This window comes from Tupaia chinensis, unplaced genomic scaffold (genome assembly GCF_000334495.1).
Source record: "Tupaia chinensis unplaced genomic scaffold, TupChi_1.0 Scaffold000088_1, whole genome shotgun sequence".
Classification (NCBI taxonomy): Eukaryota; Metazoa; Chordata; class Mammalia; order Scandentia; family Tupaiidae; genus Tupaia; species Tupaia belangeri.
Window position 1 is genome coordinate 4,449,819 of NW_006159550.1, and position 24,390 is coordinate 4,474,208.

At 42.0% G+C, this 24,390-nt stretch overlaps 1 protein-coding gene across 2 annotated transcripts in view; it reads left to right on the top strand.

Moving 5' to 3' along the window:
* Positions 1 to 24,390, top strand: part of VPS41 (VPS41 subunit of HOPS complex) — a 190,384-nt gene that overhangs the window by 68,240 nt on the left and 97,754 nt on the right. The window contains exons 5-6 of one of the 2 annotated variants that reach the window (XM_014585758.2): positions 13,091 to 13,165; positions 22,179 to 22,241. In XM_014585758.2, coding sequence (XP_014441244.1) covers positions 13,091 to 13,165; positions 22,179 to 22,241 — 138 coding nt within the window. The remainder of the gene's footprint in view (positions 1 to 13,090; positions 13,166 to 22,178; positions 22,242 to 24,390) is intronic. The other variant, XM_027769762.1, reaches the window with a different exon arrangement.

A 24,390-nucleotide genomic window follows, 5' to 3' on the forward strand; every position in this document is an offset into this window, starting at 1 on the left:
GCCATGCCTGTGGGCAGGGTCAGCTATGTCTATCAGAGGAATAAACAGCTTACATTAGAGTTCCCATATTTAACAAATACAAATACAGGATGTTATGTTAAATTTATTTCAAGTAAATATGAATGAATTTTATGATATACTACATATTAATAGCAGTTTACATCTTCCATAATAAATCTGAAAGCAAATTTCTAATAGGAATAGTGAAAGAAAGTAGGTAGTGGCGAGATGCCAGAGCAAAAATTCATTCATGTTTTTATATACTCATTGATCGTACTCACAGATGTACTAAATACCTAGAATAGAACCAGACAATATTTAGACACTGAACACATGAAAATGAAGAACTCTGTCCTCAGAGTGATTTTAGTCTGATAGCCGTAAGGCATTACAAGCAACAATTCATTGTCCCTAACATTTTGTACTGAAAAATATCAAGCTTTCAGAAAAGTTTTAAGACTTGTGCACAAGCACCCTTATTACACTTTTCTCCTAGATTTAAGCAATTTCTATTTCTGTGTGCCTTCTTCATATATATATTTTGATAAATCGTTGAAAAGGCCCTTACAGACATCATACTATCATGATGCTTCCCTCCTAAATACATGTAGTACAACAGCAAGTTCCCCTACATACCCACGATGCCATTATTCTCCAAGACTTAACATCGATACAATAACATTATCTAACATTAGTTCGTATTCTAATTTCCAATTATCCCAATAATGTCTTTTATTATGAACTCATTTAGTCTTCAAAAAAAACTTAATCAGATAGGTATTATCATCATCCTCAATGTTATTAATGAAGGTCCTGGGGCACAAATAAGTCCAAGTGGTAGAGATGGGACTAGAATAATGGCAGGTTGGCTTTGGGATATGCTCTCTTTATTGTTGCACAATATTAATTAGTGCACATTCTGGGGCCAGCAGGTGGCATGGTGGTTAGGATGCTGGACTCCCATGTGTCCAACCACAGTTCTAGTCCTGAACCTGGCAGCTTGCTTTCTTGCCCCCCCCATCTATCTCTGTCTCTCTCTCTGGTGAGTCCATGCATTCTATTGCAAATTAAAAAAATAATAATAATAAATAAAACAAAATAACTAATTCTAAAATAATTACTGTGGATTCATTAGTAGCTAATAGGCAGAAATCTCTAAGGATGAGCCTTGTCTTATATCACTGTTTTCTTAGAACAAGCCATGTTTTACCATTGTACTCCTAAAGAATATTTCCAAATCCAGGGACTTTGTACATTGCTTGTATTTCTTTGTATATAGGCAGTTTGGTGTTGTGTAAAAATTGCATAAGCTCTGAAGGCCAGAATAATGGAGTTTCGGAGAGTAAATTAACTCACTTCTAAGGATATAAGCTTTTATGCCCTCATCTTTTGTACGAGGATAGTATCCAGTGGGGTGCTGTTCAAAGTCTGATATGTTCTGAGGACTCAGCATTGTCACATCTAGCTTCTTCTCTCTCCTCATTTCCTCCCCTCGCCTCCCCTCTCCTCTCTTTCCTCTTCCTTCTACATCTTAACAGTCAGTGTACCCAATTGCAATCGAATTAACTGACCATAAAAGCAATCTCTGGCATATTTCTTCTTGTCCTAATGCATCTTTGTAGGGTGAAATGTTATGACAAAATCAAAGCTTTGGGACCAGCATGGCCAGTAGTATTCATTAGACAACATTAGTAGGCTTTATGATTTATCTTATTGTCACAAACTGTCTCAATATATTACAGAGTCACTCAGTAAGATCTGAAAATGAGCTTCAAAGCCTGTGAGGTTTACTTACATACTAATACTTGGAAGTCATTCAAAGGAGAAAGTCTGTCCTTTTCCTTATGAGTTCTTCCCAAAAGGTGGCATTTTAGCATGAGTGACTCCATTTTGTTCTGGTCTTTTAAGGCCTAGGGCAGGAGCTTAGTTCAAGATGATGGCTTCCTGCAATTTTTATTTTTACCTTCAAAGAGATAACTGAGGTGATTTTTACCCATGTCTTGTGTGATCCTGAGAGAGATTGAGCCCTGCGGCCCACAGCGGCGATCCATTTGCTGTTGGCCTTCTTCACCTTCTGCCTCACTGCCCTCACCTGGGCTTCCTGGAATTCCTTAATCAAAGCAACTAGATGAACCCAAATCCCTGTCTGAATATCTGCTTTTTAGAGAGCCTAATTTGAGGCCCTACTTCAAAATTACCTAAATTCAAAGCTGAAATTCAAGTACTTTACCCCATCTTTTCCTAAAAGAAGTTCCTATCATCACAACATGGTTCTATAATATACTCAAGCTAGGGATTTCACTTCACTTAACCTGGCCATATTGATTTATTTGCATAAATATTAGATGCCTTCCTGATTCTCTGGTGCTCCTCATCAGAACAAGAAAAAGGTAAGTGGTTATGACTTGTTGAATGGTCTGTGGGTGTTAGTATGGCCACAAGGCAGCTGTTCCTCATGGATGACTCTGTCCCACTTCCTGTGGCTAATTTATATCCTGTCCCCTCATTTTGAGTTCCTCTTAGTCCCTTCAACATGACACCTCAATCAATATCCTCCCCAGTTGGCAGCCCAAGTGCCCATATTTAATCTGTGGGAAGCACTGAATATCTCTCCTTTTTTACATTTAATTATTGTGGTACAGATTGTATCTCCTGCGTTATCATGGCTGACTATTTTGATTTTTCTACCATGGTTTCTTGTCTTAATAAAACCTGCCCCTTATAAAATAACATTTTTGACTTTTCCTGATAAGAGCTTCAAGAGTCTGTCAGTAGTCAAAAACAAATGTTGACTTTCTTTCATTTGCATTTTTCTATTGAAAAAAAAAATCCTCCTCCAGACAAAAGTAATCTCCTTAAATGATGAGGAGAACAAATAGTGGGTGTGTGAGAATGACAGAAAAGTGTAAATGTACTCTTTCGAAAAGGAAACTCTTAGGTCAAGAAATACCAGCCTCGCTTTAAGAAAAGAATCATCATTAATTAGAAGTAAACCATGAAGCAATCACTTGAACCTTTTGCCTGAGTATGATGTGGTAAATATTTTCTGCCCTTAGATCTTTAAAACACCCAGGTTAGAAACTCATTAACCTAATTTTTTGGTTAGAGAACAGAAGTTCCCAAGTAAATTACACTCTGTCATATCCTCTTCCTTCTCCGGAGGTTTTCTCTGGTAGTTCATAACTCCCAGGATCCAAGATACTAGATCTTCCTCAATGCATACAGAACTTGTCTTATTGCTTCTTAAAATGCAAATTCAACTCTTAATATTTTAAGCAGGAGCCAGTTAAATTTGACTGTAGAACAAGTTATCAAACTTTTTCTGTAAAGGAATATATAGTAAATTTTTTTGGCTTTGCAGGCCATACCGCCTGCCACAATTACTCAGCTCTGTCATTGCACTGAAAGCAACTATAGACAGTAGACTACGTCAACAGATGGACATGACTAGGTTCCAATAACACTTTACTTTAATAAAGTACTTTTGACAGTTCCTAGACCTTAAATATTATTTGGTAAATAATATTTTAAAACAATTATTTATTCTGCTAACTGTCTTTTGAAATCCTGTATCAGATTATTGAGTATGTCTCACCATTTAGCCAGCTGACGAAAAGCTTGATCTTGATTCTAGCTGAAGGGTAGTTGAGTAAAATTAACGGCACATCATAAACATTATTCATTCTGTGTAGAATGGGCTATCATCAAATCTAGTTCACCAACCTTTTGTTTTCATGAGAGAGACGAAGGTATTTTCAACCGCTGTCTCCAGATTGCTTTCCTCCTTCAGCCTCCCAGTTAGCTAGGATGACAGGTGCCTCCATGCCCAACGTGTTTAGGTTAGAGTGGAAACCTAACCCAGGCCTCTACGTGGCCTCCTGATGCAGCAGCACCCTCCCTCCTGAGCCATCATAGTTGGACCCACATCAAAATTTCTGAGAGTAGCATTCAGTGAATGCTGCCAGGGAATGTCTTGGGCACACTGTGATTTTACTAAATGGCAGCAGTGTTCTCTCTCATTCCCTAGGTTCTTCTGCTACATGACATTGCCACTTCTCATTCCATCAAGGTGCAGAGCTCTGCTCCATCTTGATCTGACTGCTCTGACCCATATGCAGATTATCTCTGGACACTCCTGGGTTAGTTTACAAAAGTTCCTAGCAATCTCTGCTTTCTGCTCTCCAGAACTTGGGACTTGTGAAATATAAGGGGAAAACTCTTCTGTGAAAGAATAGAGTAGAATAGAATGTAATTTTCATGGGAACTTTCATTCATATGACCAGTAAATCCAGTTAGTGAGTTTTACTGGTCCCGCAGGACCCACTTTAAGTCCCGAGCCACATGCAGAAAATCCAGCCTAATTTGCAAGGAGACAGAGGTGGTGCAGAGAAGCACTGGGGCGCCATCTTGGATTTGTCTCCCAGCCAGGTTTTCCAACAACTTTTGCACCAATCAAGCAATGAGAGATACCAAGTGAGCCACGAAGCCAAGCCAAATCGGCACACAAAATCTTGACAGAAAATAATAAATTGGTGTTTCAGACTACTAAGTCTTAAAATGGTACATTACATAGCAACAAATAACTGGAAGAGGAACTGATAAGTGGGAAAAAATCTGCATTTATGAGAATTGTGAAAGTCACAAAAGAAGAGCCAAAAGAAAGTAACACAATGCAGAAAAGCATAAAGTTCCAAGTGAAAAGCTAAGAAGACATGATATTCTCTAACTGGGTAAGAAAACGCTGAAACATGTCTAAGACAATAAATAACTAGCTGGTAAATGTCCTCATGTTCTCGCTCTTAAGAAGAAGATTCTTGGTCCTGAAAAACAAAACGGCCACCTCTGAAAAAGACTATTTTGAGAGTGAGGAATATTTTCCCCTTGAGGTCACACAGCAAAGTTTTGCAGCCGCTTCCAGCAATGTCACCATGTCCTGAAGGAAAAAGAAAGAGGGAGGGAGGGAGGGAGGGAGAGAGAGAGAGAGAGAGAGAGAGAGAGAGAGAGAGAAACTAAGTGAGAGAGAAAGTGAGATAGCAAGCCACCAGGTCTGGGACTCAAACCACCATCAGCCATATGGGAGTCCAGCACTCTTAACCATCAGGACACCTGCCCACCCCAGCACTCTCTTGTTCTTATGCACATGTGCTATCATTAAAGAAGAGGTTGGAGGGAGGGCTGAAGCCAGCTAGGTCATAGTGAAAACTTCCCCTTGGGAGACCACTGGACAGCTTTCAGCGAAGGACTGGCATGCTGTCAACCTGTACTCTAGTTGCAAATAGATTTTTGGGACAGTGAGGGCAGGAAGAGGTTGATTAGTTAGGAGACTAGTATGGTAATCCATAAAAGAACATGGTTGCTTGGAGTGGGATGGCAGCTGTGGGGGTAGTGAGATGGGTCAAAGTCTGGATAATTTTCATGGGAAGAGGTGATAGGGATTCCTAACAGTTTTGAACTAGAGTGGGAAAGAAAGGCAGGGGCCCAAAATGGCACCCTGTTTCCTGCCTTGAGCATCTCGAAGTGTGGCGACATGGTGAACTGAGATGGGGAAGGCGTCGGGAAGGGCCCCTTTGGGAGGGAACAGCAGGATCTCAGTTTGGGGTGTGTTTGGGTGGAAGCCCCTCAGGCATGCAGGTTCAGATGTGAAGTGAACAGTCTTACCAGCTTGTCTGTAATAGCTCAGGGCGGGGTCCAGCATGGAAATGGGCCTTTAGGAATCATTCCGTGGCCTGGGGGAGAGAATACCAGTGTGGCCCAGTGTCAGTGTAAAACCGAATAGAAGGGCTGAATGTGAGGCTGGCGACCAGGAGGTGAGCAACCCCTGCAGGAGACTGAAAGAGCAGCAAGAAATCGAAAAGGAAAGCCAGGCAGGTGTGGTGAGTGATATCAGAGCAGAGTCACGGGTTACCTGCTCCAACGAGGTGATGTCAGTCAGCGTTGGACAGTTACCACGATGGGAGCAACATTAGGACCGTTCATCGTACAATTCATACAGAAGGATGAATACTAACTAGGTTGTTGGGAAAATCATGACGTGTTTTTCTATGCAAAAATATGTGTTTATTCCCAACAACTCAATACTTGAAAAAAGTCGAGAAAATAGAAGAATTTGTGATTAAGACTTACCTTACCAAATACCAATATTAAATATATTCTCTATATTTAAATCAATTTTGAATTGATCTAGGAATGGAGGAAAAGACTACAGTTAAAACTCAGAAAATGATCTTAGTGTATATAAATGCTCATTGTATAATAACAGAATTTACTTCAAGAGTCGAAGTCGGGTTATTTAATAAACAGGGCTAGCCCAAACGAATATCCATTTGGAAGACAATAACATGAATCCTGAAAGGATTTAAGACTTAAATATAAGAAACAAAGCAATAGCCATCTTGCCAAAAAAAAAAAAAATTGTTATAGGAGACTTCACCTACAATGTATGGGTGAATATCGTATCTCGTATCCTAAAAGAAAAAGGAGAAGGACCCTTACAAACTAACAAAACAACGACCAGTGTAGGAGACATGAATGAGAGACGGACAAGCATTTTACAGAAGAGCAAATTAATTGGCCCAGTAGGCTTAAGAAAAATGATTGCGTTAATAGTAATCCAATAAATGAATCAATGAATATTGATCATTGGCAAAAAGATTTTGAAAGTGGAGAACAAAAAGCCTTGTGCTAACACAGATGGGGGGAGGATTCTCACACCGCGTGTTAGGAATTTCCCAGTAAGAGCGCTCGCGTGAAGGTGACCATGAGCTTGGTTTATCTGTGCTTGGAATGTGTAGTGTGGCTCAGCCAGTTAGTGGTAGTGTGGCTTTTAGACAACTCACAGGGACTAAAACGTTTTTGTTTGAAGTGCATTCACTTTTGAGGGAGAAAGAGTGAGAGCTAGTGGCCACCCTCTGCAGGATTCCAGCGTCACAGTCCATCCCCAGGCGTTTGCCAGCCCCTGGCCATGGGCACACTTGTGCTTAGTGTTGGGGGGGCCTCCAGACTTGTGTGCAAACCTCCCCGTGAGGCTTTGCCTTGCGTTGCATTTCCTGCCCACCCCGCTGCCCGGCCCCTCCACATCAACTCCTGAAGCCTCGTTTTGTTCCTGCGAGGCTGTGAGGTGGAGGAAGCCGTGCTTAGGCGACTGCTTCTCCCTGAGGTGGGGAGTAAATATGGTGTGCCAGGCATTTGGAAATGATCCCGTGTCACCGAGAGCACTGGACAGGACCGGAGTCAAGAGCTAATTACATCACTTCTGACATGTACGCGGACAGAAAATGGCCTTGAAACGTAAATGCGGTAAGCGGGGCCTTGTGAAGCAGCCTTGGTCTCTGGGTTGTGTTTGGGATCGAGTTCGGTTTTGTAAGTGTTGACCCGCGCTGTTCTGGGGGGCTGTCTGCAGGGCTCTCCAGGCCAGAAGGCCTGGTCACGTGCAGTGGTCAGCACTTGATACGTCTCAGTGCAGCTGAGGAACTGGGTTTTTGTTGTTGTTTAAGTTTTGCTGTAGCGTGTGTGTGCTCCTTGGAGAGAGAGCGAGAATTCATTCCCCTAGGGGGTATGGCTATGCCACAGTCCCTTCTCCATTCTTCCCTCAGGACTTTGGGCGCACACACACACACACACACACACACACACACACACCTGGCATGTTCTTCAAGTCACCAGGTCCAGGACTTGGACCTCAAAGTTGGCCATGTGGGATCCAGCCACCCTAGCCACTGACTGACCCGAGGCACTGAACTTTGCATTATATTTCATTGTCCTTAATTTATCCTTCGATTTAAATAGCCACGTATCAAGAGGACTGTTTTGGACAGGACAAGAGACCCAGAAACACACCTCTGAGATGATAATTACAGGCAGATTATAACCAGGTGCCAATTAAGTTACAGAGTTACATGAGGTTTGCATCCGCCAGGACTAAAATGGATATTAAAATGCCTGGTGAACAAAAAATCAGAATAAGGAAACTGATAACCGGTGCCTGCCAGCTGGGGGTCTGCGGGAAACTCAGGGCGTGGCTGTGCCTGGCGCCACCTCCAGAGCCGCCCAGGCCCTGCTCTCCTCACTGCTGTGATCCTTTGCCGTGGGCTTCCACTTATGCTCCTGGAAAAGGGTCAGGTATCTCTCTGCAAGGACCTTTCTTCTCGGAACATTCTGGAAAGGTTTAAGGAGCTGCCTCGTCTTCATGGACAGCATCTGTGCTGAGTCAGGGTGGAGGTAAGAAAGATTTCTGCAGGCTACTGTCCAGCCCGAACCCAGAAATGGCTCTGGCCACACTGCTCACTGGGTGGGTGCCCTTTCCAAGGACTGGGAGTCTTGGTCTGCCCTGACCTTCGCACACTAGCTATGAGATATTTTTAAGCCGAGGATACAGAAAGAAATGTTGTGTGTTTCCATTTATCATATCAACAAGCCAAACCATTTTAAAGTTAGAATTTTTGTTTTTGTTTTTAATTTTGCTAGAGGGGCTGTGTGCTCACCAGAGACTAGAGTGAGGGTGTGGTGGGGAGGTGAGAAAGCATCCCCATGGGGAATGGCCAAACGGCAATTCTTCTTCATTTCTCCCTCCTTTTGGGATGTTGGGCACACCAGGTGTGGTTTTCAAGCCGCTGGGATTTGAACTGTGCAGGTAACCACATGGGATCCATCAGTTTTAATCACTGGTTCACTGGATGGCCAAATTAGGTACTTTAAAAAATTAATTTGCATGCAAAGAAGGTGGCATGGTGGTTGGGGTGCAGGACTCCCACATGGCCAAACACAGTTTGAGTTCTGGACCGAGTGGCTTGAAACTCATGCAGGGTGTTGTGTGTGTGTATCCAGATTCCTGGGAGAAGAGTCTAGGAGAGAGGATTGTGGCATGGCCATACCCCAGGAAGGTAATTTCTGGCTTTCTGTCTCTCTGGCAAGTACACTTGTCCTATAGCAAACATCTCTTTTTTTTAAAAAAAAAAAAAAAGCTGATTGGGACCAGCGGTTAGTCTAATGGCTGTGTTGCTTGGACTTCCATGTAGTCGACCGTTGTTTGAGTCCTGGACCCGGTGGCTTAAACTCATGCTGGGCGCATGTGTGTGCGTGCCCAAGATCCCAAGAGGAGAATGGAGAAGAAGGGATTGCGGCGTGACCATCCTCCCTGCGGGGGTGGTTTCTCGCTTTCTGTCTCTGTCTTTCTGAGGAGCGTATGTGCCCTATAGCAAAAAACAAAACAAAACAAAAAACTCTCAAAAAAAAAAGCTGATTTGCAAGCTCATGTTGTAACTGTTGTAAGCTTACTTTTCTTTTCATGGTTAGTTTGTTCCCACTGTGCTTTGTGTTAGCTAGTTGGAAACTTATTACTAAAGAAGAAGGAAAAACAGCCTTTTTTTTTTTAATGTTGTCAACATTCACTGATTTTCACTTTTGAAAAAAATCTATCTATGAATATTTTAGTAAGTAAACACTCAAATACATAGTGAACTGGAAAGCTGTAAAAAAAATATTAAAAATACATTGTTGTGCATTTACTCTTTGGAAAAGACTGGGCCCTGGGAAAAGTCATGACGTATTTCTACATAGAAAAACAGAAAACTAGGTCGTGACTTTTCCAAAGACCTAATTTATCCAAAACAGAAAGCCTGATTCCTATCCTCATAGATTTAAAATTTGAGCTTGTTCAAACAATGGGGAGTAACAAAATTACTGTCATCTAGACCTTATGAATTTCCCCAGGACGTACCACACACACACACACACACACACACACACACACACCTGGCATGTTCTTCAAGTCACCAGGTCCAGGACTTGGACCTCAAAGTTGGCCATGTGGGATCCAGCCACCCTAGCCACTGACTGACCCGAGGCACTGAACTTTGCATTATATTTCATTGTCCTTAATTTATCCTTCGATTTAAATAGCCACGTATCAAGAGGACTGTTTTGGACAGGACAAGAGACCCAGAAACACACCTCTGAGATGATAATTACAGGCAGATTATAACCAGGTGCCAATTAAGTTACAGAGTTACATGAGGTTTGCATCCGCCAGGACTAAAATGGATATTAAAATGCCTGGTGAACAAAAAATCAGAATAAGGAAACTGATAACCGGTGCCTGCCAGCTGGGGGTCTGCGGGAAACTCAGGGCGTGGCTGTGCCTGGCGCCACCTCCAGAGCCGCCCAGGCCCTGCTCTCCTCACTGCTGTGATCCTTTGCCGTGGGCTTCCACTTATGCTCCTGGAAAAGGGTCAGGTATCTCTCTGCAAGGACCTTTCTTCTCGGAACATTCTGGAAAGGTTTAAGGAGCTGCCTCGTCTTCATGGACAGCATCTGTGCTGAGTCAGGGTGGAGGTAAGAAAGATTTCTGCAGGCTACTGTCCAGCCCGAACCCAGAAATGGCTCTGGCCACACTGCTCACTGGGTGGGTGCCCTTTCCAAGGACTGGGAGTCTTGGTCTGCCCTGACCTTCGCACACTAGCTATGAGATATTTTTAAGCCGAGGATACAGAAAGAAATGTTGTGTGTTTCCATTTATCATATCAACAAGCCAAACCATTTTAAAGTTAGAATTTTTGTTTTTGTTTTTAATTTTGCTAGAGGGGCTGTGTGCTCACCAGAGACTAGAGTGAGGGTGTGGTGGGGAGGTGAGAAAGCATCCCCATGGGGAATGGCCAAACGGCAATTCTTCTTCATTTCTCCCTCCTTTTGGGATGTTGGGCACACCAGGTGTGGTTTTCAAGCCGCTGGGATTTGAACTGTGCAGGTAACCACATGGGATCCATCAGTTTTAATCACTGGTTCACTGGATGGCCAAATTAGGTACTTTAAAAAATTAATTTGCATGCAAAGAAGGTGGCATGGTGGTTGGGGTGCAGGACTCCCACATGGCCAAACACAGTTTGAGTTCTGGAGCGAGTGGCTTGAAACTCATGCAGGGTGTTGTGTGTGTGTATCCAGATTCCTGGGAGAAGAGTCTAGGAGAGAGGATTGTGGCATGGCCATACCCCAGGAAGGTAATTTCTGGCTTTCTGTCTCTCTGGCAAGTACACTTGTCCTATAGCAAACATCTCTTTTTTTTAAAAAAAAAAAAAAAGCTGATTGGGACCAGCGGTTAGTCTAATGGCTGTGTTGCTTGGACTTCCATGTAGTCGACCGTTGTTTGAGTCCTGGACCCGGTGGCTTAAACTCATGCTGGGCGCATGTGTGTGCGTGCCCAAGATCCCAAGAGGAGAATGGAGAAGAAGGGATTGCGGCGTGACCATCCTCCCTGCGGGGGTGGTTTCTCGCTTTCTGTCTCTGTCTTTCTGAGGAGCGTATGTGCCCTATAGCAAAAAACAAAACAAAACAAAAAACTCTCAAAAAAAAAAAGCTGATTTGCAAGCTCATGTTGTAACTGTTGTAAGCTTACTTTTCTTTTCATGGTTAGTTTGTTCCCACTGTGCTTTGTGTTAGCTAGTTGGAAACTTATTACTAAAGAAGAAGGAAAAACAGCCTTTTTTTTTTTAATGTTGTCAACATTCACTGATTTTCACTTTTGAAAAAAATCTATCTATGAATATTTTAGTAAGTAAACACTCAAATACATAGTGAACTGGAAAGCTGTAAAAAAAATATTAAAAATACATTGTTGTGCATTTACTCTTTGGAAAAGACTGGGCCCTGGGAAAAGTCATGACGTATTTCTACATAGGAAAACAGAAAACTAGGTCGTGACTTTTCCAAAGACCTAATTTATCCAAAACAGAAAGCCTGATTCCTATCCTCATAGATTTAAAATCTGAGCTTGTTCAAACAATGGGGAGTAACAAAATTACTGTCATCTAGACCTTATGAATTTCCCCAGGACGTACCAAGTATAACATGTAAATAAAAGCGGGATTTAGTAATTTATGAGAGAAGAACAGATAGATTGGCTGGTGAGCCACACTAAAAGAAATAAAACGTTTATTTACATGGTGATTTTTGTTTTGCTTCTTGTTTGTTTTTGTTCTTTTAATCGATTTTGGTTGGAAAAGATCAACTTACAAGTGCTGAGTAAATAGAATAGAACAGATTAAAAAGGCTTATAACATATAAGAAATTACAATTCATTTTACACGAAGTCCCAGGTACATTAAATAGAAGATGGGGGGGAGAGGCAGCCCAAGACCTAGGGAAGGTGGCTAGATCCTTCATGGTTGACCACTCAGTTCATGTCCCAGACCCACTTGCAAGACACTCCTGGGCACATGTGTGTGCCCATCCAGAATCCCGAAAGGAGGGAGATGGAGAAGAAGGAATGCAGTGTGGGCATCCTCCCACCCCCAGGGGTTGGGGGAGAAAGAATGCTTTCTCGCTCTCCCTCTCTGTCCAGTGAGTGTACTTGCCCTCTTGCAAAATTTTAAAGATAGAAAATTTGGGGAAGTCTGAGGTTTCTGGACTTACTGTTTGGGAACAAAGCTGCATTTTATGATGTTCATTTGTAACCAGAATGTGTCTCGGAAGGCCAGCCCTGTAGCACAGAGGTTAGGTGCAGTGCAGATGAGGCTGGATCCTCTATATAGTCAACCAGGGTTTGAGTCCTAGCCCTGTTGTGTCAGGGATCCTCATGGGATGGAGGAGTGGAGGAAGGAGGATTGCGTCATGCTCAGTACCTCTGGTGGGTGCTCTCTCTCTCTCCCTCTCTCTCTCTTTGGCCTTGTCTGTTGCTTCTGTATGCACTTACCTTCCAGCATTGAAAAAAACTAAAATGTGAGGGGTCAGCAGGTGGTGTGGTTAAGGCACTGGATTCCCGTATGGCTAACCATGGTTCGAGTCCCAAACTCTGCAGCTTAAAAATCATGCCACATGCATGCGTGTCCGAAAATCCTGAGAGAAGGATGGAGGAGAAGGGATTGTGTCGTGTCCCTCCCTCCTGGGGAGTGATTTTTCACTTTCCCTTTCTCTCTGGCAGGCACACATGCCTTATGGAAAAAAAACCTTTAAAAATAATAAAAAAATAAATGTTGGACTCATGCATCTAAACTAATATACAACTTACAGCATATAAATTTTGCAAAGAGCAAAGATATCTGACTACTGGTGTATATTTTCCTGAAGTTTCACACGTCCTTTCTGGGTTTTGTTTTACTAGAGTCCTGTGAAGATAAATCAGATCAGCCTGGATGAAAGTGGAGAACACATGGGTGTGTGTTCAGAGGACGGCAAGGTATGGCCAGGGTGTGGTCATGTCCAGAGCACCATGCCAGCACTCCGTACTCACCCAAACCCAGGAGCCTGGAAAAGCATCCTTCTTACTGTATTAAGAGAACCCTGGTTATTCTTTTTGAGTATTGGACTTGTTTCCGATTGCTCGTAATTAAAGTAAAATATATTTTGCACAAATGTGCCTCAGGAAAAGTAATTACAAGAATGTCAATAATGTAACTAGTATTAAGCTGATTAACAGCTGTGGCAGGGTGACGTGTCACCTTAATCATTACTGTCGTGCCAGTTATACTTCAGTGACTAGTCTGCAGTTCCCGCAAGACAGTAGTTTAATGCCTTTGTGCCATAAATCCACAAAATTGCATTTTGTGGGCAGGATTTCTGTGGGCTGGTGGTTTTCATTTTCACATACAAGTTATGAATGTTTCTCTTGAATTATAGAATCTTTTGATAAGCAATCATAGTTTATCAGAAGAATAAAGTGTCTTACAATGGCCACATTAAATAAATGTAAAATCAATATATGTACAGTTTTCTAAAAACCTGGCACCTACTTCCTCGGCCGAGCCCATGCATCATTTGTGTGGTGTATAACTAACAATTAGCAGTGCTTCTTGCTGATGCTGAGCTTTGACATTTAGTGGTTGTGGTGATTGATTTTCCACTTATAAGAATGTCTTTTTTGTTTTTAAGTCGATGCAAGTCTTTTCTAATGTTGGTTTGCAATGATAAAATTCTAATGCACTGTGTATTTTAGCTACTTTTCTAAAATCACAGTGTAAGAAGAAAGTGCATTAAGAATCATGCAACTCACATATTCCTTACCAAATAGCAGATTTCCTAATCTAATTTTGCATTTTTATGTGCTCTAAATGTAGTTGTCCATTAAGATAAATTAAAGACAGTATGTTCAGTATGAAAGAGATATACCCACTTAATCGGTGAACAAAAGGAACATGAAGTCCTCTTGACACACGAGAATGCATTTTATATATCTAAGCCTAATGTTGCCCAAAGATTCTTTTGAAGCAGTAATTGGAACACGAGTGCTTTCAAACAGCACCGTCAAGTTTTGCAGTACTTTCTGAAATTCTGAAATGAAGACGATTGTCAGAGAGAGATGAGGGAGGTGTTGGTTTGTGCAGAAATTGAAAAGAATTATCCACACTATTGAAACATTTTGTGCTCATGTGGTTTAAAGAAAGATGATCTTCACTGAGTTTTCTTACTGGCAACGAATTCCTTCTGGACTGATACCAGTGTAATTGAATTAATTTGGTAAAAGAGAATATTAGTTTTGGGAATGAGAAGTGATGGTACTAAGATAACCTCTTGTTGGAATTCTCAAACTTTAGGTTATTCTTTAGGGCACTATAATGGAATATTCAACTACTCCATCTAGTGGATAATGAGATGACCCTCACGTATCTCCTGGTACCCTTTTTGGCAAATACTTCTGTTTTCCTATTTTAGTAAATTTATAAATGCCATATTATGTATAGACCCATGACATATTGGCTCGTTGGGAAAGTTATGACATGTTTTTCTATGCAAAAATGTGTTCGGACTTTTCTGATGACCCAAGATTTTGGAAAATAGTTTTTTTATATATTATATTAGCTTTGATAGAATTGAAAATAAATCTTTTGGTCCACATATTTATATAAGCTGGCCCTTACCATGGGTTGATTGTGAAAATACGGAAGATAGTATAGGATGACCTCATGACGTGGTCAGTGATGATGAAGCATAGAGATATTCACAGAGGTAACCTTTAGCGATCTAGACCCAGTGCACCTTCAAATCATTGTGTGGCTTTTTTCTTTCTTTAATATAGTAATACTTCTAGACAAATGATGGTTTACTTGGTTATTTCAAGTATAATCTTTGACACTTGCATTCAATTTTAGTCATAATTCTACCACTTATTTAAAATTTGTTCATTCTGTTGGTCCTCATTTATAGTCTTTTTTTTTTTTTTTATTCTCATAGCTTTTCCACCCTTAAGTTCCAAATTTTGAGAAGCGTACATAGCATCAGCAAGTGGCGTGGCGTGGCATTTAAGACACTGGATTCTCACATGGCCAGTTACAGTTTGAGTCCCAAACCCTTTGGTTTGAAAATCTCAATCAATCAATCCATGTTTTTTTGTTTGTTTGATTTTTTCTTTTTTTGGAGAGGTTTTTGCTATAGGGCCCGGCCCGTGTGCTTGCCAGAAAGACAGAGAGAGAGAAAGTGAGAATTCACCCCCCAGGGGAGATGGCCACGCCGCAATCCCTTCTCCTTCATTCTCCTCTTGGGATCTTGGGCACGCACGCACACGTGCCCGGCGTGAGTTTGAGCTACCGGGTCCCGGACGTGAACCGGTTGACTACAAGGCAGTTCAGCGACCTAGCCATAACGCTAACTCCTGGTCCCTCAATCAATCAATGTTAAAAAAATTTAAAAAGAGAACAATGCATAAATATGTGAGTGTATACACACACACACACACACACACACAGAGAAAGAGAAAGCAAGAGAGAGAGAGATAGCGATCTATAGTGCGTGTGTTTACATGTGGAATTTCAGTTTAGCAACATATTTTTAGGTACAACTTTCAGGATAAGCACATACAAGGTTTATTTTCTGATTTCTTGCATGTGTGGCCTTCATACATAAAATTGACTCTATTTTTGTATACAATTCTGAGTAAATATTTTCTCAGAATCTGGGAGATGTTGCTTCCTTTTTTCTGACTTTTATTTTTGTAGACATGTTTGAGTCTAGCCTACTTCTGTTCTTTAATAAAACCTTTATATTTCTCATTGTCCTGCCTTGGAGCTTGGACTGATAACAATAATTACAACAACAACAGGTCCTTGTGATTCAGCTTGCTAAAGTTTGTCTAGTTCTTGTCTATTTTCATTAATTTTGTCTGGAGCACAGTTAGTCCCTTTGATCCGTATACTGAAGTATTGTTTTCATTTTACGAAAGTTTACTTCAGTTATCATTTTGATTATTGCTTCAGTTTCATTTGTTTTCATTTCTTCAAAGAAAGCCAATAATTACATGGCTGGAGGCTGTTTTGCTCAGAGGTGAAGAGCGGAGACCTGTGTGGCAGCTGCCTGGCTGGCATTCCCTCCCAGCTCGGTGGAGTCTGGGCATTGCATGGCCTCCCAGTGCCTCCTGGCTCAGCTGGGCAGGGGTACAGTGGGAGGTGCGTGTGTGGCCAGCTGTCATTACATATTAACTGCCATTGTTGCTAATCATTCATCTTAACTCACTATAGTCTGGTTCTTAACCTCCATTATGGTACCTAAAATTTTTAAGTTGAGAGGGTAAGTGGATACGTACAATTTACCCTTCTACTTTGAAAAGTATGTAGGTTGTAAGAAAGATTGGTTATAGCATGTTGTCCTACTTAGGAATCTTGTTTTCTTATTGCCTTTCTCTCATTCCTTTATAGCCAGGGAGAGTTTCTCTATTTGTTTATTCCCTTTGTGGATTGACTTTCCATCCAATGTCAGTTTTGTTCCTTATTGCCTTGTGGAGTAGATTTTTATTCCATTTTCTATTTTAAATTTTCCAGAGGTCCTTTAATTTCTCATAGCTGTATTTTCTTATCAGCCTGATACATATTTAAGTTAAGAAAAAAATGAACTTCTGAGACCAGCAGATGGCATAATGGTTCTGTCCATCACTGGATGCCCACATAGTCGACCGCAGTTTGAGTCATGGGCCTGGCAGCTTAAAACTCATGCTGGGCGCGTGCCTGTGTGCCCAGTGCCCTGAAAGGAGAACGGAGGAGAAGAGATTGTGCATGGCCAAACCCCTGGGGGTGATTTCTCACTTTATGTCTCTCTGGTGAGCACACATGCCCTGTAGCAAAAATGTCTCTAAAAAAAAAAAATCCACTTCTTACATGCTTAGAGCATCAGGCACTGTAGCCTGATGGTTCGGAGTAGACTTACCTCCTTTTGCCTATGTGGTGTCAGGTAAGTTAAACATACCTTTCTGTGCCTCAATCTGTTTCTATCCCTATAAAATGGGGATAACAGTACCCACATCATCGATTATTAGGAGGGTTACATGAATTGATCAGTGTAAATTGCTTCAAATAGTACCTAGAACGGAAGAAACACTTAATAGTTACTATCTACCGTTGTTCCTGTCATCATCCTGTTTTCTACACCAGGTTGCGGAGGTCTTCTCACTGCGGTTGCTAGACAGTTTCCTGGTTTGCCCTTGTTTTCTGGTTCTCAGGGCCAGTCTCTGTTTCAGTAGTAACACAGCCCTCTTTGATGCCAAACCCACATGGGCAGGCCAGGTTTGCATCCCAGATTTTCCTGTGCATGCCTGTAACTTGGGCTCCCTGCAGCAGGCGTGGATCACAGCTTGAAGGCCCTGTTGAGAGTGTCAGATCTTTCTGTCTCTGTTTCTCTAATGGAAAATCAGATAAAGCAATTTAAAATGTGTTTTAAAGCATGTTCTTTTTTTTTTCCTCCTCCTGAGTTTAGTAATGGTACTGTGCAGTATTTATTATTTGTTTTTATAGACCTCCTGTATGTTTTTGTTTGCTCATTTGTCCATTCTAGAGTTTCTGAAACAAGGTTAGCAAACATACACATTGTCTGACTTTCTCCTGGCCCTGCTTCATGTTTGCATGTTGTGGAAACCTTCTCAGATCAGTAACGGGGGGTCCAACAGGAACTTGATTTCTGCTGGAGGAACTCAGTGCAGGCAGCTCTCTGGGGGCAAGTAGAAGCTTTCCTTGTCATCATCCCTGGTCTCTGATATTCTGTCTGGGTGGAGAATATGAAACCAGCAATCTCCCCTGCTAGCTTCCCCTTGGTTACCACCCAAGCTGTGATGAGAGTCCACACGTCCACCCCCGTGTTGGTTCTTGGCCTGTTATTTGGAAGCGGGGTTTGAGAGAAGCAGTAACCAGGAAGTGCTCAGTGGGAGGACTGTGTAGCACTTAGGCCACCTAAGTTGTGCTTCCTCCAAAAGGGCTGCTGCGGCCCAGTTTTTGGGCTGGCAAGTAAATTAAATTCCATGCTGTAGTGGGAAGGATTGTGTGCCTTTTCTACTGTCTCGGAGGGTAAGTTTCTTTATTTTAGGGAGTAGAGCACTTACCACATACCCTCTGAGGTACTTCTGTGGCTCTCAGTTTGTGGTTGATAAGAACTCCAAGAGTGTTTAAGAGATGGACTGTACAGCCAATTGTTAGAAATTCTCTCTTTTTCTTCATTAGGTAATTTCGTGGCAAGTCTGGGAAAGTCGTTAGGACTGCTGCAGGGGATACCATTCTGAAAAGGATGATGTCCATTGTGACCTTTAGTCGTGATTCTCAGCTCACCTGAGCTCTTCGTAAAGGCCCAGACTCCCTAGGGCTCTGCTCACTGAGGAGTATGATCTTCACTGACAACATGGCAAAATAAATATGAAGGGGGAGAAAGAGGAAATGAATGAGAAATTGATTGGGATTTTATTAGCTTTCGTGGTAGGACTTAAGGCCAACTCATTTGGGATGTCACATTAGTAAAATGAACTAAAATATTGCTGGTTTTACAAATCATCTCTCTACTGGTAAAGTTTATGAGCTATTTGATGAAGTAGTAACATTTTGCATGTGAAGTATAAGAACAGTTGAGTAAAATGTTACTCAGTTAAACATGATAATGGAAAGTGGCATCAGGGTGGCTCTGTGGCTGGTGTTTAAGGGAGCCAGATCCCACATGGCCAGCCACGTGATTCGAATGCCTGGCAACTGGAGAAACCCTGGGTATGTGTGAGTGTGTGCCCCAAGTACTGCTAGGTTGGATAAATGGGAGAGAAGGTGTCGAGCCCCATTGAAGGTACTTTCTCCCACTTCCTCTTTCTGCCTCTCTGTCTCTCTGGTGAACTCATGTGCCTTCTGGCAAGTTCAAAGAAACAAATTATAAAGAAACTGATCTAAGACTTGCAGTCTTGCTTCACCCCCTTTAGTTAGCTCCTTCAGCCCCCAGTGTGTGCTGGTGGCATTTTGCTTCTGACTAATTCTCAGGGGTAGTGGTGAGTATCAGGCTCATTTATTAAGACATTCTTTGCTTTTGTTTACTTTTGTTTGTTTGTTTGAATGAATACTCTGATTCACTTAGTTTCAACTCTGTCATAGTTGCCTTATTTCTAATCGTTGCTTCTCTTCAGTTTGGCATATATTTAAGGCCTTTGAATTTTTTTTCTGTTGTTCTGTTACACTCTTCTACAGTTTATGTAAACAGGTCTCTTTATTATTTGCAATTTTTAGGCCATCTTGTAAAGAATAGGCAAGTATGACATTAGACAAGTTGTTCTTTTTCAGCAGACTCCTCAGTTAAGCAGACATAACCTTGTTGGCTCACGTATCTATCAATGTTGCAGTAAGGACCAGATGAGGTGGATCAGGCTTTTCAGCCCAGGCCTCTTATTGTCAGTTGTGGGTCTTTAAAAATACCCCAACAAAAAGTTGAATTTCATTTGGGTGGGGTGGGATTTGGCCACTAGATCCAGGGATTTCAACTGTGTAGTCAGGTGTGAGAGCTGTTGAAGTAAAACATAATGAAGCAGTTAGAGATGTAAGTTAGTAGGAGAAGTGTGAAATTTCACACAAGACCATGTTGTAACTTCATTAGAGTGGCCACTGGATGATTCACTTTATGAAGAGTCAGGGGCTGCTGGGCATAGTGGTCAGTACTCCTCAGGAAGCTGAGGCAGGGAGATTGGAAGCTTGAGTCCCAGACTCTAAGAAAAATGATTAAAAACCAAAATCATTCAGTTGATAAAAAAGAAGAACTTGGAGTTTGACCAGTTCTATATCTATTGGAAAAGTTGAACTTGTAATTAAAAGTTTTCTCACTAAGAAGCCTCTCTCCATCTGTGCTGCTATAATGATGTTCCTTAGAGTGGTTAATTTATAACCAGCAGAAACCTTTCAGTCATGGTTCTAGAGGCTAGAAAGTCTAAGATCAAGGCACTGTCAATTGCTTTCTGATGAGAGTTGTTCTTTCTGCTTCTGAGGTGGACCTTGCCAGCTTGGCCTTCCCCACGTGGTGGGTGGGATGACTGGTAAATCCTTTCATTGCAGCATGAAAGGCAAAAGGGCCTACCTAGTTCTCTTTAGTTCGTCTGTAAAGTACCAAGCTCATTCTCGGGGGCACTATCCTGATGACTTACCTTCCTCCTAAAAGCCTTGTTTCTCTCGCTCTCTCTCTTTATCCTTAGAGATTTTTGCTATGGGGCATTTGTACTCTCCAGAGACAGAAAGCGAATAATCACTGTCTGGGGACTTGGCCACGCCACAGTCCCTTCTCCTCCATTCTCCTCTCGGGGTCTGGGGCACGTACGCGCATGTGCCCAGTGTGAGTTTCAAGCCCCTGAGTCTGGGACTTGAACTGTGGTCAACCACGTGGGAATCCAGCAACGTAACCATTTTGCCATCTGTTGGTCCCCAGGCTGGGTCTCTTAAAACCATCTCCTTAGGGATTGAGTTTGAACCATATGAGTTTGGAGAAGAGGGACACACACATTCAGACTGTTGCCAAGCCATTAGACACCGATGACTTCACTGATGATCACCACAACATTTAAAGAATAGTTATTAGCACTGCCCGAGATACTAGAGCGAGAGCACACATATCCAGGTGATGGGAAGCAGAGCCCTCTAGACCTGTGCTGGGAGTTAGCTCCAAGTCTTTTGGAGCCCATTGAATTCTTAGGCTTTGTTGGTGAGAGTGTGAACTGATTCAAACCACTTTGTGAAATGGTTAGACTTCCTGTTAAATATGATGGACTTTCTATGATGTGAACATATGCAAAACCTGTGGCTTAGCAATTCCATTCCTACATTGCAAGTGCTTCGTAAATGTGTATAAGCTCACCAAAAGATTTGTAAAGCGTGTTTTAGCCATGTTACTCATAGTAGTCCCAATCCAGAAACAGCCCAAGTAGTTATCAGTGGGAGATGGGTGTTACATGTGATGTTTTCATACAGTGAAAGACTACACAGCAATAACAGGGAACCAGCTACCCCTGTACGCAACATTGTGGATAAATCTGACAAGGAAAATGTTGGATGTTGAATGGAAGAAGCCAGGAAATCACCTGTGATTCCGTTTATACAAAATTCAAACCTAGCCCAGCTTCTCCATAATGATAATTCCAGGGTAGTGGTTTGTTTGAAGGTGTTATTGACTGAGAAGGGACATGAAAGAGCTTCTTGGGTTCTATTGGGTCTTTGGAAAAGTCTTGACTTTTTTTTTTTTTTATGTTTTTCTATGTAGATGTGTGTCATATCTTTTGCAAGGATTCAGTTATTTCTTGATCTGGATGGTGGTTGCAGGGGTGTGTTCATATCATAAAAATTTATCAAGCTGGATGCTTTTGTTTTGTATCCTTTACAATGTATATGTTCTTCCTCAGTTTGGGTTTTGTTGTTATTAAGTAAAACACTCATAAAAAAGATTAAGTATAATAAAGTAACCTGAAACAACTCTAAAAGGGGTACTGATGAGCAGGAACTTAAATCTTTCATTTGTACATTTTTGATGGATTCAGCATAAGATCGGAAATGAAGTGCAGTTCACCTAATCTCTTACCAAAATTGATCTGCGTCATTGATTTATATTTATATATGAGACTCAGAAAAGAAGCTTCCTTTTCCTTTAAGGAATGAGAAAATAGTTCCTTTAGGGACAGCCTGTGGGAAGTTCATAAAAGAATATTAAAAAACCTATTCATATCTATTTCATTTTTTAAAATTGGCATCCATTTAATAAAACAAATTTGTGGTGAGTGAAGGGAACTCCATCTGTGAGATGATTATTAAAGCTTAATTTTAGTGGAATATGCTCACCCTAATAGGATTGTTTTTATTGGCTATTTAATAGAGGTTACACAGCCTTAGAATTATTAAGTGTTCTCCTTTTTTTATTGGTAGTATGTGTTCCCACTGACTCAGCAGCCTTCTCTGTTGCTGTCCTAGTGAATTGACTACAATCCATTTACTTTCTAGGTGCAGGTATTTGGACTGTACTCAGGAGAAGAATTTCATGAGACTTTTGACTGTCCCATTAAAGTAAGTATTCATCAGGTTTTCATTTTCCTAAGGAAGGAAAATGAAATGGAGGCAATGAAAAGTGCAGGAATTCAAATACTAGCAGTCCTGGGGTAGTTTTGCCTGCAGATGTCTGTCCGGGGCACGTACGACGTACCAGATACTGTTTGGCTACTGAGGAGGAGGGCAGAGTGTATCCTGTGTGACTGCGATCAGTTTGTCCCCAGGGAGCTTTTATTTTTTTTTTAATAGGTGCAAGGATAGACACACACGCACACATACACACACACACACACAGTCTGTCAGTAAAGTTAGAAGATACAAAAAATATTAAGGAGTCTAAAGCTGAAGAGTCAGTTTTAGTTATTATTCCTGGTAGCTTCCCAGATGAAGTGATGTTTGGGTTAACGAATGGACGGGGCAGATGGAGAAGCTGGCTCTCCATGTGGAAGAATGACATAATAGAAATACAGAGGCTACAAAGTTCAAATTGTGTTCGGGAAGTGGCAAATAGTCTAGTTTAGATGGTGCATAAAAGACAGATTGGGCAAGAGCACTGCACGGGCAGATTGGGGCTCGCTTTATATCCAGGCTAATGAATCTGGGCTCTGTCTAGTAGATAAGGAGAAATTATTGAATGTTTAAGAGGAAAGAAGCGACATAAACTGAGCTAGGCTTTCGGGTTAATTTCAAATTAGTACGGTGACTGTGTATGGAATAGATTAGGCTAATAGACGAGGCAAAACCCAGTTTTCGATAACAACTATGGCAACGTGCCTACTCTACTTGTTAAAGAAAGAGGTCATTCATTCGTTTGTTTCCTTTAGTCTAACATTTATTAGCCAATCGGTAAAGGAGAGATAGGCTACGTTGTGTGCTTTAGAAAGCTGAATTTGCCAGGATGGAGGATGATTTAAACAGGGAAGGTGTTGGGGACAAAAGACAATTTGGAGGCTAATGCAGTACTCTACACAAGACGTTAGAGTACCTCCATAAAAAGGACAATTATGGATATTTGTAGAGTGGATGAAATGAGGTTGGACAGCCTTACGAGGTAGGCCTACTTGCCTTAGTGAGGGCTTACATGCAGGTGATGAAAGATGGAAGCCCAAGTTTTTTCTGTGGAATGTCACGGGTGTCAACTGCTGTGAGCGATGGTGTGAGGCAGGACATTGCCAGTGTGGTCTTGAGTGTCGATCACTATTCCATCAGGTGAAGATGTAGAGGCTTTGGAAACATGGGTGTGGATGGCAGTGGGTCCTTGGACACAAAGTTGGTAACTGCAGTTTTCAAAGAGATAGACCAGCGTAAAGATGCAGGGTGAGAAGAGAAGACTGATAGTGAAATTCTGGAGCACTCTAATTTAGAGACTCCAGGTGGAGGCAGGACAACAAAAGCGTCTACGAAGCAGCCCTTAGAGGAAATGGAGGAGATCCAGCATGGTGTCAGAGAAGCCAAGGGAGAGGTGGTCTCCAGAATAGAGAAGTGGGAAGCAGTGTCAGAGGCGGCATGCGGATTAAGTGGCTGGAGGACATTTTATTTGGTAATTAGGAAGTTGCTGGCAACCTTCATGAGAATGGTGTGAGGAGCAGGAGTCTCCCCATATATTAAGGGATAAATAGAAGGGGAGGAAGTGGGAGCAACCTGTACAGTCTCTTCGCTCAGAAGTCTGGAGGTAAAGACGAGATCACCTAGGAGCTAGGAGGGGCAGTTTCCAGGGAAGGTTTCTGTAAATCCTATTTGACTGATGGTGAAGTCAGTGGAGAGGGAAAAACTAAAAGTCAAAGAAAGGGACTGCTTACTGAAGTGGCACTGAGCCATAGGATCAGCGGCCTAGGTGCGGAGGGGACTCTTGGAAGAGATTCCGGGACCCTCTGCCCGTGAGACACATGCGAAGGTGCTCAGGCTGAGCCCAGCGGTGGAAAGCTGGGCAGTGAAGGGCCCCAGTGGCTTTGTTTTCTTATGCCCAAGGAGCCCAAGGGGGAAGTAATGAGATTACAGAGCAGGGAAGATCTGTGCAGTTGCAGTCAGTCTAGATAAAGCACTGTTAGGAGAGAGTTTAAGAACAGGTAACCTCAGGGACCCGCAGTTGGCGTAATGGCTATGTTGTCGGACTCCCACGTACTCGACCACGGTTTGAGTCCTGGACCCGGTGGCTTAAACTCACGCC